At 41.5% G+C, this 14,809-nt stretch overlaps 1 protein-coding gene across 1 annotated transcript; it reads left to right on the plus strand.

Moving 5' to 3' along the window:
- The first annotated feature begins 3,890 nt into the window (after positions 1-3,890).
- FBP1 (fructose-bisphosphatase 1) lies at positions 3,891-13,817 on the plus strand. The gene is made up of 7 exons (XM_009464059.2): positions 3,891-4,113; positions 6,619-6,781; positions 8,440-8,532; positions 9,554-9,697; positions 10,947-11,084; positions 12,296-12,415; positions 13,407-13,817. The coding sequence occupies exons 1-7, from the start codon at positions 3,944-3,946 to the stop codon at positions 13,596-13,598; spliced, it is 1,020 nt and encodes a 339-aa protein (XP_009462334.2). The 5' UTR covers positions 3,891-3,943; the 3' UTR covers positions 13,599-13,817.
- The last annotated feature ends 992 nt before the right edge of the window (positions 13,818-14,809 follow it).

The following is a 14,809-nucleotide window of genomic DNA, read 5'->3' on the forward strand; positions in this document are numbered from 1 at the left end:
CTCACAAGAGCCAGTCTCACACTAAAATGCTGACAATGTTCTTATTCCCACAAGAGGGCAGCAGGCAAGCATGGTACAGGAAAATCCCTTCGCAATGGATTTTAATTAATATGAACCTTATAGTTCAATTCTGCTTATTAATCATAGGGAAATCCGTAGAAATTGTCAGAGTAACTTAATGCATAATATCAAACGAATCACATTTTACAGCTACTATACTGAGAAATTATTTTTTAGCCAAATTATAATTACATAAGTTTAAACATAAGTTCATGCCTTCTGGTATCTTTCACCTGTGTCCCCAGATGTGAAGTAATTTACTATCACAGTCGTAAATATTCTGGGATGCTGTCCCAGCATAGAAAATTAATGTAGGAGAAATGAAGCACTTTCTGAAGCAAAGAAGACAAAAGGTTGGTTGTCTAGCTAGAAATCAGACTGGTAATTTCCCACATGGCGCTCTGCACATGTTACTGTAGTTCCTCCTGATCCATCTCCTGCAGCAGCCAGGACTAGCCTCAGTCATTCCCTTCACATTGCTCCAGCCCTAAATATCATGGCATAGCAAATAGAGAGCACCTGCACTGGTGGAGTGAGTGCCTTGCGAGTGATCTCAGTGTGACTCGCTGGATCTTACCCTCCGTCCACCCAGCCAGCACAGAACTGCAGCTGTGAGAGTTTTGCACAAAGAAGAATTTTTTCTCAGCAAAAGTGGGATCTAAAGCTGCCTTTGCCACATGGACACTCTTACTTCAGGAAAAAAAAGGCCTTTGTGAAGGGGTTTCACTCCCTTTGTTTTTTTTACTGTCATTTGAACGTACAAGAGGCAACCTTCATAATAAAATACCTAGGGATTTCTCATCAGCATGGGTCTATTTTCAAAATACTTGCACATTTGGGATTTTATGTGCTGGGAGAAACGTTTGTTTCAAAGAAGTTATGTGGGTTTGGATGCTTACTGTTCTAAAACATCTGTGAACCGTGTCTGGTTGAACGTCATCTGTTCGCAAACAAGACTGTGTTTTCTTCTATATAGAAGCGAGCTGTTTCAGCAATGTTTAAACAACCAGAACTGACCTTTCTTATCAAATGCCTCAAATTCGTTTTCAATGAATGTTTAACTACTGATTTCTAAAGGGAAAGGTTCACAACATGTAGAACCTACTTTAAATCTTACACTGATTTTATAGTTACCACGCAGCATGGTTGCTATAGGGCTGCATATGTGTTTTAGGAGGTTAAAATTCTTCATCTGTATTCCAAATGTCTTTTGATACTTGTATTATCTCCTTTTTCATTTTGTTTCTCACATCTTTCTTTATTGTCCTAAGATATGTGAAAATACTGACAAAGAGGAAAAAAATTAAGCCCATAGTATAACACTGGGTAAGCTAGTGACCTTTTCTCTTAACAAATGGATGTTTGAGAATTGATCAGAATAATCTCAGAATATACCTATACTGCAGTCTCTGGCTCATACAGACAAACTTAGCTTGGCTAGATAGCCAGTTGTCCCAGCAGGGAACTCATTGCAGGCTGCAGATTCTGCCCAAAAAGTTGGGTAAGTATCACACAATTTATGGCACTAAGCTTTACGTTCTCACAACTTGTCTACCCTCAGCCGTTAGATCTTCATTATTTAATGTCAAGTCAACTTTCTACACTGCAGTGAAATCACAGAAATGGCCAATATGTGTACATGTTCTAAGGCCAAGGGTGTGGAAATGGGTTAATCTATCGTATACTGAGTTGCCTTGACTGCAGAAAATTATGAACATGCTATATCTGCTAAAAATAATTAAGCTTCTTCCCCACAGTGGAAAATGCAGATCTGGAGGGACCAGTGTGAAACCAGCGTCCTTTCAAATGACCGCTATTTCAGTTCACAGCTTGTTTGTTTCTACCTGGCTTCCACGGTAGGAATGGAGGAGTAGAACTCTTGTCCCACTCACCTCACCAACTCCAAAGGGGCAGGGGTTTCAGCTCAGAACTTGAGGAGAGTATGCATAGCCCTGTGAGTAAAGCAAAAGAGGTTAGTTCTCCTCAGGCATGGATACCAAAACCCCAGGGTGCAACAATTTTGAAGTGATCTTGGCTGTTTTACACTGAAGTACTGCTCTTCCTGCAGGCTGCTGATATATTTGTTAGGGTCTTCACAATTAAGGTAAATTGTCCCAAATCAGCAACTCTGGGGTTTGTTACCATAACTCATATATTCCCAGGCTGTTCTAGTCTGCTTGCTTCTACCCAGCTTAAGTGCAGTCATCCAAAATTTTATGGGATCTTTTTGCTGTTAATGACTGAAGTAGCTGCTATGAGTGGTTGTAAAGCATTGTTTACCCTTAAAGAAAGAGCTAACTTCAATGTTTTGTAAATTTTCCAAAATCCACCGGCTGCTCCAAGAACATTTTTATGATGCTGGGCTGGTAACCACTTGCCAAAGACTGAAATATCTAATTCAGGAAAGCATTACAGCTACTTATATCTAGTATCTTCAGGATTGTCTATAATTCTAGGCACAGCTAAATTAGGCCAAAGTTGTGTGCGCTTGCAGGAGAAGACATTTACACATACCTTTGAAGTATGTAATGTGTAGATATGCAATGATGTGCTTTGCATGAAGAAAGAACATCTATATGCAAAGAGGTGCACTTTTAAAAATATGTTTGCCCTGCATTTGACACCACCTGGAATGATTTCAATATGCAGTTTCAATTTTAGGATTTGAGACTGCTTATCCAACTCATGGATGTACTCTACTGAAAAGTAATCAAAATTTCTTGGATTTGTCTCCCTAGATAATGCAAACATAAATCGATGGGTAGTACAACAAATCAACACTGTATAGAGTAGATCATCCATATCCAGATTTTTATTTGTCAAATTATTGTGTGAAAGGGTGTATCTAGGGTCAGGTGTTGGGTGAACTTGGTTTCACTTACTAGTGCCTGGATTTTTCTGATCAAAGGTTAGCAGCAAAACATATTGCTTGATTTTGCTGTACAGCCAGGAAGGCTGGAGCCAAAAGCAGTGAGATTCAGGAGGGTCTACATTGATTCAGGAGGGTCTACATTCCTAGGTGCATTTTGCAGCAGTATTTGTATGAGGTGCATTAATTTCTAGCTTTTGGGGTCGGACTTGAGCTACATCTTTCTATTGAACAGGTTTGGAGAGTTTGCTATAAAAATCCCATTGGGTCCAGTTGCCAGTGTCAGTTTCCCTGCCGCTTTTGTGCCATTTTATGGTGTTAGATACATCGGTGCACATGGGGCTAGCATGATCTCTTTAAACAGAAGTTAATCCTTGATAGAATTGGTTACCAAATGTGTGTTTTTCCTGTGCCGCCGGGTCAGGATAAGAGCGCTGCTGCGAAGTGGTAGATACTAACCTCGCTCTGTGGCTTGTGTGCAGTTCACCATAACCCACATGCCGGTCTCGGTGTTTTGCAATCAAGCGGTGAAACGAAGCGGACTTCTGAATTTTCAGGCAGGCTTTAAGGAGCGTGAGCATTGCAGTGTGAGCACCGCGAACATTAAGAGCTACCACGACCCATGTCGCGATTCACTTTCTGTGCCAGTCGCATACCGGGTACCTCAAGTATGGGGTCCCCGCCCCGCAATGCATGGGAATGAGTGATGGGTGAAAAAAAAAAGGGTGATTGCGAGGTTTTTTAGGGGGGTCGGGGGGAAGGTGGGGTGGGGCCTTTCTCCTCATCCTCATCTCCATCCCCGCCTTCCTCCGGAATGGAGCGATGCGGGGACGGCGGGGCGGGGGGAGGCGGGGAGAGCCCGGGGGGGGGGGGAACCCCCCGCCCCGGGCTCTCGCCACCTCCCCCCGCCCCCCTGCCACGCCCCTGCCACGCCCCTGCCACGCCCCTGCCACGCCCCTCCAGGGCTAGTGGCCGCGGCGGCGGCAGCGGCTCCACTTCCCCGGCGCCGCCACCATGACGGACCGCTCCGCCTTCGATACCAATGTCATCACCATGACCCGCTTCGTGATGGAAGAAGGCAGGCGGGCGAAAGGCACAGGGGAGTTCACGCAGCTCCTCAATTCCCTCTGCACGGCCATCAAAGCCATCTCCACCGCCGTCCGTAAAGCGGGCATCGCCAACCTGTAAGTCCCGGTAGCATCCCGCACCTCCCCGCATCCCCACCGGTCCAGGGGATCCTGCCGCCTCCGGGGTGGTGGGGATGGGGGGTGTCACCCGAAAGGCGTGTGCGTAGTGTCGTATCCCCCTTGCACAGAGCTGTAAATAACTCCTTTAGCATCTTGGACTCTTGGTTTCCTCAAGTGAAACGGATCCTCTGACTTTTTAATAATATAAAGCATGCAGTCTTTGACAGATGTCTGCAGCTGATGGAGCTTCATGCAAACCCTCGGCAGGTTTGGGTGCTTTGAACCTGAAGACCAAACGCACGGACTGAAAGACAAAGCCTGTCAAAATACGGCTGAATTATTGCTCATTATAGCCAGTAGCTTAATATCAAAGCACCATTTTATGCTATGAGGCATTTAATCAAATTCAGCAGGGTTCTTTCATATTGCATCATAGCAACCTGAGTTCCTCTATGAAGCTTTGGATGTCTAAGGCTTTTAGAAAGAGCATTGGTTAGGAGCAGTAGTGTCTGTAGTCAGCCAGTCAGAGGCGAGTTGCTCTGGAGATGCATCAGAAGGAAATTAGAGCTCTTGAAATGTTAGAAACTGAAACTGCTTGTACGTAACTAATCCCCGTAAGTATTTTACGTATTGTTGATAAGCCAAATTGTATGCTGATCAGGGCTTTAGACATGGGCAGCTTCATTACTTAATGGAAAATGTAGTAGAGAGAAAATGAATTTGTGTCTACAAACCATGTAGTGGAAAATATAATAAGCAAAAGGCTTCTGGCAATAGAGAGTAACATTTATTACAAAATGTCTCAGAGAGCTGAAAAAATTGGTGACTAAAGTTAATAAAATGGAAGCAACTGCAAGAGAGAAGAAAAATCCTCCACTTTATGTATATTTGAACTGTTTTGCCCTGTCTTGGCTTCAGACTTTATACAAATGTGATAGTTTTTTAATCACTATGTCCTAGCCCTTTCATGTGCCTCCTGTGTCTATCAGTAAAGAACAGTGTTTCCTATCTGTGGCCTGATATCTAATGTCCCATTCCTTATGTGTCCTGCATGTGTGTGTCTGTACACAGCTGCCCCCAGGTTCGATACCTGTGCTGACAGCCTTGCCTTATGATCCCCTACAGCAGATTTGACTCTCCACCAGTGGTGGGGTAACCAGCTTTGGACTCGTGAGCCTCCTTGAGCAGTACATCTCCCGCTGTGGGACTGCGCTTTATAACCAGTGGTGGGATTTTCCTTGGCTATCAGGGAATGTGAACAAGCAGGGATCATCGGGGCCCATTTCTTTGGGTCGTCCCCAGGCTCAGCTGTATGCTCAGTGCTAGCCAGCAGAACAGCTGGGGAAGCCACGGTCCCTTCCCAGCTGCAGGCTCCGTGCAGGGCACCCTGCCGTCCCCTCCCAGGACTCCCCAAGAGCCGAGGTGTGAGAGCTGCAGCTGGTGGCGGTGCGGAGTTTTTGCTCTGAGGATGAGGACTTGTGCCTCTGCTCGCTAGCGTGGTTTCAAAGTACATTGTTTTCTAAAAGCACTTCCACACTGGCAGAAAAACGTTCAAGCCACTGTAGCAGAGAGAGAAAGACAGAGAATTATGCTAGGTCTTTTTCTCGTGCATTAAACTGAAGAAACGCAGTACATTCGAAGTAGTGTGTTCAGCGTTATTACGAAAACCTGAAATACCAGTATTCAGCCTAATCAATGAATCGTAGCTGAAGTAGGTAAGAGTCATCTGAATGTGTGCAGAGCTGGCTATTGTTTTCCTCTTCTAAGAGCTGAACTTCCCCTCTCTCTGTTTTGTATGCTTTCGAAATCACCTATCACAGGGTCTCCTGGTACTTCCTGATGCCAGATGGTTTGATTCTGACTAGCTGGCAGGGTTTTATTTGTGTTTCGTGTTTGTATTTCTCAGTTTTATTACCAAGGAAATGTTTACTGCTTGAAATCAAAACTGAAAACATTGAACATAAAAATGTTGATTTATCTGTGAGCAAAGTGTTTCTACTGCAATTTCTACAACATATTGCTAATCAGGAGCAAGTCAGATAGGAAGTTATAGCATAACTAGTGTTACCAGATTAATTGTTGTAAGTTTTGTAATGAAGTCTTAGCTTTTAGGGTATGCAGCTGTATAATCAGAGCCTTGGATTCAGGGGCAGTATTTAGGTCTTGAAGTTAAGAGCTCATTAAATAACACAACTATTGTAATTCAGCCTTCAGAGCCTCCTCTGGCTGTGTTTGCCTGTAGTGTAGGGAATACTGAAAGGTTATTCCTTGTTTTGTGTTCCTCACGCACCGTGTCTTCTAGATTTGCCACCACAGCTAATGTTAGCAGGTCTCAGCAAGAATCCACTGGACAGTAAATAAAAAACAGGCTTAGAGAACTGAGATATCATCCAAAAGTGCCGTTTGTTTTGCAAGACGTTTGACAAATATAAGGTTGTCAGGGCACTTTGGAAGACGTAGTGCCCTGTTCTCATGAAATGCTCTCTCTTGCCGTTGCTCTAGCTATGGAATTGCTGGGTCTACCAATGTGACAGGAGATCAAGTAAAGAAGCTGGACATCCTCTCCAATGACCTGGTGATTAACATGCTCAAGTCATCCTTCAGTACATGTGTTATCGTCTCAGAAGAAAACAAAGATGCTGTAATAGTGGAAACTGAAAAAAGGGTTAGTAGCTTTAAAGGTTCTCCCTGTTTGATTTCAAATCAGCCTTTACAGGTGTATTGCTTCAGATCTGAGAAACTGAACCTGAGATAAAAATTTCAGAAAATATGTACTTTCCTATATTGGCAAATTAAGGGGGGGGGGGGAAGAGGGGAGTGCAGGTGGAGAGAGTGTCAGTCAACATTTGTCCTTTCTGTTATTTCTGCTCTCAAGACTGATGTTCGTTGTTTTTATTTTTTTTTTCTCTGTTGCTCCTCCCCACCTTCTTTTTTTCCCCACCTTTTCCTAATTGTGGAGGAAACTTAATCCCATCTGATCTCTGGAACTATGCTCTGAGTCAATCGAGCCCTTCTGTAAAGTGGCTTTGTCAGTAGGACACTGAGGAGCTGTTCTGTGCAGGTCAAATCTCAAGTTCTTTAATCAGGCAAATTCTCCTTGAAGCCCATGAAAGACTTAGCAACAATGAAGCAAAAATAATTTTTACTTATTTATTATTTATTATTATTTATATTCACAAGTCTGCATGCACTTGTTGAGTGATAGTTCCTTTTTTCTAGCTAAGATTTTGGTGTCATCAGGTAAAAATCTGAGTAAAAATTTAGTGAAAACAAACAACTAAAACCTAATTCAGAAAGTATAATAACGTTTGCTTTGTCAAAGCAGTTCTCTCTTTCTCTCCCAGTTGAGAAATCTTCAGTATTGATTTTATAGGTATTGGAGGAGCAAAGAAACTTAGATCTGAACAAATATGATTTTAGATCCTCAAAGATCACTGAGGTAGCTTCAGTGTTAATGATTTTCTAAACTAAATGTGAGCTAATATGGTGTTTTTATCAGAATTCCTACCCAGAATTCCTACCTGCAGAGTAGAGCATTGCTGGACTTTTAAGTTTTTGGCATGCAGGGTAAAATCAAGCAAATAGTGGATAAACACTGTTGTTATACATGATTATTAAAATGACTGTGGATAAAACAAGGGAGAAACAAGCTATTTAAAAGGTACAGTTGGCAAAAAAACCCAAAACCAAGGATAAGACCACAGACTGGCTAAGGTAATTTCTGAGCATCTGCCCATTCAGAGCACAGAGTTTCATTAAGGAGTTTAAAGTGGAACATGCAGTAAAGTGAAATGTATAGTTTATGAATATCAAGTGTTACAGGCCTTTTTAATCTCTCTAATTGTAGCTCTACATGAAAAAGGCTGATCTTCGTTTGCCTTTTTCCTTATAATTCAGAAAGCCGTTTTGTTAGAGACGAGAAAGTGTTGCCTAAATGGTAGATATTACAGGATGTCGATCAAACTGAATTGGCATTAATTAAACAGATCAGGCTAAACTAATCATTAAAAAGCATTCTCTTTTTTTTTTAATTTTAAAATTTTTGTAGGAAAACTTCACCTTTCCTGTCTCATCATCTGGTACTTAATTTAAAGATTTCCTAGCTTCTGCTGTGGCACAAATCACACAGTTGTAATCAAGAATGAAATCTGGGCCAAATAATTTCTAACATTTGAATTAAATTCCTTCATAATTTATAACAGCCTTTTAGTTTATATTGCTTTGAAAGTCTCTGAGAAAATTTACCTGCTGAAGTATTTTTATTTGGGGGAAGTGGGTAAATAGTGTCACTAATCTAGTTGTTCTCGCTTTTGTATTTTCTAGGGTAAATACATAGTCTGTGTAGACCCTCTAGATGGCTCATCGAACATTGACTGTCTTGTTTCCATTGGGACCATCTTTGCCATCTATAGAAAGGTAAAATGCTTTCATGTAGGATAGGAAAAACTATTATTGTGCACCTTTTGATGCAATATAATTGCATGTGAAGACTTAATAAAGTCTAACTAAACTTGTTCGTGAAAGACACTTTCAGGACCAGCTTTAAGTTAAATCTGCTGTTTCACAGACACTTGTATAAAACATTTGTGAGCGATTTGCATTACTCTCTTAGAAGATGAGGTACGTATAGGTACATGGAAGCCTGGCTGATATTTAACGAGCCAGCTAAAGGAATTGTCTCTTAGAAACAAATCAGGTCTTGGATTTCATGAATATTTGTGTTGAGACAAAATACCATGTGGTTGTCATCTACTTGGGGAATGTGCTTTCAGGTTTTCTTGTTCCCTGTACTAATAGTCCTGTTAGCCTGAGGACAGACTTCAAACACAAACCAGAGCTGAAACATGGCATGTGCATTTGAAGTGTCTAATGCACTCTGAAAGGCAAAAGCCTTGTCTGACGGAGCTTGAAATACCGGACTTATGTGTCACAAGATGGGGGAAAAAGTAAGTCAGATAAAACACACCCAACTGTCCATTTTAATCATCTTCTGTTTGCTGTCATACATCCCAAAGTAACTATTTTCAACTGCCTTTTTGTATGAAGCGAAAGAAAACAAAAAAATCCCAAGTACTTTTGATCAGCTGTGAACTCCATGAGTCATGTTTCATTGCTTACTTTTCAACTGTGCCTTGGAGTTTTCCTCCAGGCTGTGTTCATCATCGCCTACAAGGAGGTACACAGCTCTATATTATCTCCTTAATCCTTTCCTGCTTCCTGCATTCCAACGAGGCTTATCCAAGAGCATTTCTAGATCAATGTGTTTGTCTCCCTCATATAATTTGTATTAGCGCATCCAGTAGGAATGTCAGTTATGGATCATGGCAGCATTTGTGCCACCTCATGCATGGATATGGAGTAGAAGACCGTCCCTATCCCAGAGAGTCCAGTTATGTACCAAATGAAGTAAAGCTGACTCTGCTCCTTCTTATTCTAGATGTCGCCTGATGAACCTTCTGGGAAAGATGCTTTACAGCCTGGGCGTAATCTTGTGGCAGCTGGTTATGCTCTCTATGGTAGTGCCACAATGCTGGTGCTGGCCACTTCTGCTGGAGGCGTCAACTGTTTCATGCTGGATCCGGTGAGAATGGCTTCTGTTCCATTGTTTCTTTATTAGGGATAACAAGATACTGTCTATAAGAACTGTTTGTCCCCCAAAAAAACAAGCAAAGGAGCAATTTTCAAGCTGACGTGGAGAAATGAAGTATGCTTAATAACCTATCAGCAATAATGTCAAGAGATTTTTTGCATTCTGTCTGCCTCCTGCAGCAGTGCTATGTGTGATTCAACAACGGGAAGACAGCTGAGTCAGTGAAGCAAATATACAGCATGTGCCAAATCATGTGATATTTAAAATGAGCTGTTTTCTGCAATGCAGAATGCCCTTTATGACTTGTTTGTCTTTTCCTTAATGCTAGGACCTTAGTAAACCAGAGAAGCAGAAATATTTAACCTTCTTCTGTGTTTTCAGATCCCACCATGGTGTGTAAAAGAGTAAGTGACGTGTGTGGGTGCATTTGACGTTCTAGCATGCGTTGACCATATGAATTTTAAAATAAAAGTCATCTTGATCATAGCAGAAAGTAGTTTGCTATAGTGACCCTTTTTTTGTAATCAGTTAGTCAAGCTGTGCCACCTGCCAGTATTAAATTTTCAGAACCTGCAGTGGTCAAGCAGCAGGCAATGTAACTTGGTGCTCCCTGTTAAGTAACAGCTTAAGTAGCTGCATGTATTTTTGTCTATATTCAGACAGCAGATTTAACTTCGAGCATGTGTGCATGTTATTTTGTTTATTTTTAGCACTAACTTCAAAATTTACTTTAGTGAAAACTAAACAGACCAGCCCTTGGTTACAGAGATTGGCTCTCTTGACTCCAGGCTTCCAGTTAGCCCAAGCTAAGACAAACTGGAATTTGTTAATATCTGCAGCTATTTGAAGATGTTTATGCATTGCTTCAACTGGCGCTCTCAGTTTCCAAACTCCTCAGAGCTGTACTTTTATTGTAAGTAAGTCCAGCAAAAGCGTGGAGAGCTAAATAAATTTACAGGCAACAGCATTTTTTGGCATAGAAAAGTGATAGAGAGCTGCGAATGGTAGTATGAAGAAACTTGCATGACCCCAGGATTCATGCTTTGTCTGTGTTTTATGGATAAACAAAACACTTAGCATCTAGACTGCAAGTCCCACTTTTTTGTAGGTACTGAATTATTAAAGAAAGTGGCAGCTGTGGTAAATTTTTCTTAAATTCTGTGTATGATTCGCTTTTGCCTTGGTTTGTAAATAAATAAGCAATTAATGTTAACAAATTGTTTTTCTTTCTTATTGTTAGGCAATTGGAGAATTCATTTTGGTGGATAGGGATGTGAAAATCAAAAAGAAGGGAAATATCTACAGTCTCAATGAAGGCTATGCTAAATACTTCGATCCTGCAGTCACAGAGTATCTCAAAAAGAAGAAATTCCCTGAGGTAAAGGATCCTGTTTCAGAGAAACTTTCTGATGACAAGCAACACTCATCATTTCCAACTTTACAATCAATCACTGTCTCATGCCCTGTTCAGAGCTGGTTTTCCTTTCTTGTCTATTTAAAATGTATCTTCATGTAGGACTGATAATTAGAGCAGCAGTTGATGTGACCAGATATTTCACTATCCTTCAGTATTGCATTGCACCTCTTTCATATTTTTTTTCCTTTCTTTTTTTTTTTTTTTTTTTTTTTTTAATCTTCCTTCCTGGCTGGGGACCTGAGTAATGATGCTGGAGGCAAAACTGGGTGTTTGGTAGTCAAGTAGAGAGGAGGTCTCATCTGGTGATAAAGAAATTTGATTGGGATGTGTGTTAGGTTGCTGCTTCCTCACTGCAACATCCGAGCAGGCAGAGAGCTGAGTGGGGATGGCGGTGGGTCATCGCTCAGTGGTCACACAAGCTGGGTCCTGAGGGGGACCTCTCACTTGGAAAGCTAGCATAGTTTCAGGGTCTGCTTTGCGGTCGTGCAGTTTCCTGGTGTCAGGAGGCCTGAAGCTCTCAGGAGTGCCCGTAAAAATCACGTCCGTTCTCATGTCTTACGCTTGTCATCACTGGAGTTATTACATTGACAATGAAGTGTAAACATTCACTGTTGTTAAGTGTTCATGTCCCTTCTTGACTTCCTGATCTTGCTTTGAACACAGACAGGTGTTTTCATCTGGAATCATGCCAGGCTTAATGTGTTGTTTATTTAGATATTAAAAAGTACTCTCTGGAGTATAATAAGGAAATAATGTTAGTAGTCAACTATTAATTTTTTCATACCAAAAAAGCTGTAGAAGCTGGCAAAAATGGGTAGAAGTAGGAGAGGTCACTTCTTTTGCTCCTTGTTATTTTTTTTCCTATAAAAGAAAAAAACCCAGCATCAATTCGTAGCATTTGATCTTTTTGCTACTAGAAAAGCAATATTTTCCGAGGGTTAGAGCACTGATGGAGAGCTGGGATGCATTTTCTGTTGTTGGCACTATCACTCATCTATCCTGAAATCTTCTGTCAGTCCTTTTGCTTGGATTTTCCCAATTAGAAAATGAGGAGGAAACGGAAATTTTCTCCAAAAGTACTTTGAATATTATTAATGAATCACAATGTTAGGACCACAGGAGATTACCCTGATGTGCTCGAAAGTTACATTTATTTAAATATCTTTCTATAGGACGGCAGTTCACCATATGGTGGGAGGTACATAGGATCTATGGTGGCTGATGTGCATCGCACGCTGGTGTATGGAGGAATCTTTCTGTATCCTGCTAACTCCAAAAGTCCCAAAGGAAAGGTAAACCTGAATAAGCCCAATTATAGAAAATGTTACATTATCTAGATATTTCACTATCACAGTATGTTGATTGCAGAACATGTTTTTTATAACTCGGTAGCTTGCATGTCTGGTGTGTGGGTATGGCCACCCCTTGCACACTGTCACAAGTGACAGCAACCTGTTGTCAGACACCTATCTTAGGGCTGCTGCTAACCTTTTTCAACTGTACTGCCTTCTCTTTATCCCCAAACATATTCAGATTATGGAATGTACCGTGGGATGTGCTGTTCAAACAGTCTTCTCTGTACCATCTCAGCCCAAACCATGCTGGTCCCAACTGAGTGAAACGTTACAAAGCAAAGTAAACACACCACATTACCCTAAGATACCTATTACAAGCTAGTATGTAAGAAACCTAAATGTAGTGTGCCCCTTACAAGAAGCTCTGCCAAAGAGAAAACCACTTGCATCTCGTACTTGGTAACACTGCCTCATCTGGAGGAGCTATGCCTGGCTGCCTCTGCCAGGACGACAGTCACTCGGGGAAGGTCGCACACTTACAGGCTGACGAGGGGACTGTTTATTCAGCAAAGACCTTTCATCTGTTTTGTAATTGTCCGTAAATTATTGCTTCAGGTTGCAGATAAGATGCAGTTATTCATTAGAGAAACCTAATGGCACACTCAGGGCCAGTGTTCTTCTTTCTTTTTGCACAGGCCTATGTGGTCTGCTGCCTTGTTAAAGGTTGTGTCTTACATACGAGCTTTATTTCTGTGTAAAGAGCACAATGCAAACATGAGCTATGGAGAAAGGACTCAAATTGGGCAAATCCAGTATTAACTGTGTTTCGTTTAAAAGAAAAACCCACACAATTTCATTCTTGAATCAAACTTTACATGAAATATGGAGTACTTGGCGTCTTGATTGGTTTTAAATCAAACGCCAACTATTTCATGATTCTCAGCATTGCCTGGGCTGACCATTGCCATTTTGATTTTTTGTCTTCTAGCTGAGACTGCTCTATGAATGCAATCCTATGGCTTTTGTTATTGAGAAGGCTGGGGGAATAGCAACAACCGGGCATCAAGCAATACTAGATATAGTGCCTGAGGATATCCACCAAAGAGTGCCTGTTGTCTTGGGATCTCCTGACGATGTGAAGGAGTACCTTGAGATAGTCAAGAAGCATTCAGCTAAGTAAAGCAAGCTTGCTGCAGTCACTGTGCAGACAGGAAGAAGTGCCTTACAGCTGAACCAAAGAACACACTGCAGTACTGCAAGACTGAACTGTCTGACCTCTAGGAAGAGAGCAAATGAGCCATATTTTCATAAGAATTTTTTTAAAGTGAAATCTTGTGCAATTGCATTGTGCAATGAAAGGCATTAAAAGATTGCATTAAAAGAAGCATTAAAAGTAAAAGCAAGGGGAAAATGTTTGCTTTTTCATTTATCATTTGTGATTACACAAAAGTCACTGTGTTACAAGAAACTACTGTGTTGCATTCAATAACTAGGGGAAGACTCAACTTTCTCAGACGAGCTACAGACTATCACCAGAATATCTGACTCTGTCCTATTCTAAAAATCCTGGGTGGAAGACTCAGAAGCCTCTTACAGCGAGTGACCTTTCCTAGACCAGTCTCTCGTTCTTTGGCAATAAATATAAATGCTAATGTGGACACCTTCACACATCGTTTCTAGGCTCCAGAAGTTACTCACTGTACTTCAGTCTCGATTTATTCTGACCGAGAATTAACATTTGTGAAACATGTGCATTAGTGTATGTTAATTCTCACACATACTATTAATATTGCCAGTTGGCGCTCTATCAGATCCAGTTACACAGGGATGGAAAATGACATTTTGGAGGTGGATTTTGAATTGGATAAAGAGCATGTGTAGACAGCTTGGTACCATTCTGCTGTGATAAGCTGGCTATATTTGCCAGAAATTAACCCACTTGCTTGATGAAAAAATGAACCTGGGTATTGCCAGCAACCCCCACCAGGTGTTCTTTGTGTTATTTTGGGAGTGTGCCTTACCATGGAAAAGGATTCTGCTGCGCAAGCAGAAGTAAGTTGCGAAGATCCCCACAAAGCATACTGACATTTAATATGCTGATTCATAGCGTGCTGCTGGGAACACGATGTCAGTGCTTGGGAGCTAGATGGGCTCTCCACCTGTCTGGGTACAGTTTACGGCCGTGGCTCACAAGCTTTTTGAATCAGTCCAAATCTGCCAATCTTTAATATTTCTCACTGCCCGTTTACCTTTGCCAAACTCAAACTAAGGGACGCATGGATGTTGCTGTTGGGTAGAGTGCCACTGAACATTCACTCAAGCCATAGTCTGGGAGCCCCTGTCTATGGGTGCAATGAGCTATACACCTGCCTGTCTGAGGATTTTGGATAC

Source organism: Nipponia nippon, unplaced genomic scaffold, assembly GCF_047370975.1.
Source record: "Nipponia nippon isolate SJK-2023a ecotype South Korea unplaced genomic scaffold, ASM4737097v1 scaffold_8, whole genome shotgun sequence".
Taxonomy (NCBI): Eukaryota; Metazoa; Chordata; class Aves; order Pelecaniformes; family Threskiornithidae; genus Nipponia; species Nipponia nippon.

Excerpts from the sequence above, each read along its gene's own strand:
- FBP1 (XM_009464059.2), top strand. The coding sequence starts at position 3,944 with ATGACGGACCGCTCCGCCTTCGATACCAATGTCATCACCATGACCCGC. Across the intron at positions 4,114-6,618 it reads AAAGCGGGCATCGCCAACCT|CTATGGAATTGCTGGGTCTA; the intron begins GTAAGTCCCGGT and ends CCGTTGCTCTAG. Across the intron at positions 9,698-10,946 it reads ACTGTTTCATGCTGGATCCG|GCAATTGGAGAATTCATTTT; the intron begins GTGAGAATGGCT and ends TCTTATTGTTAG.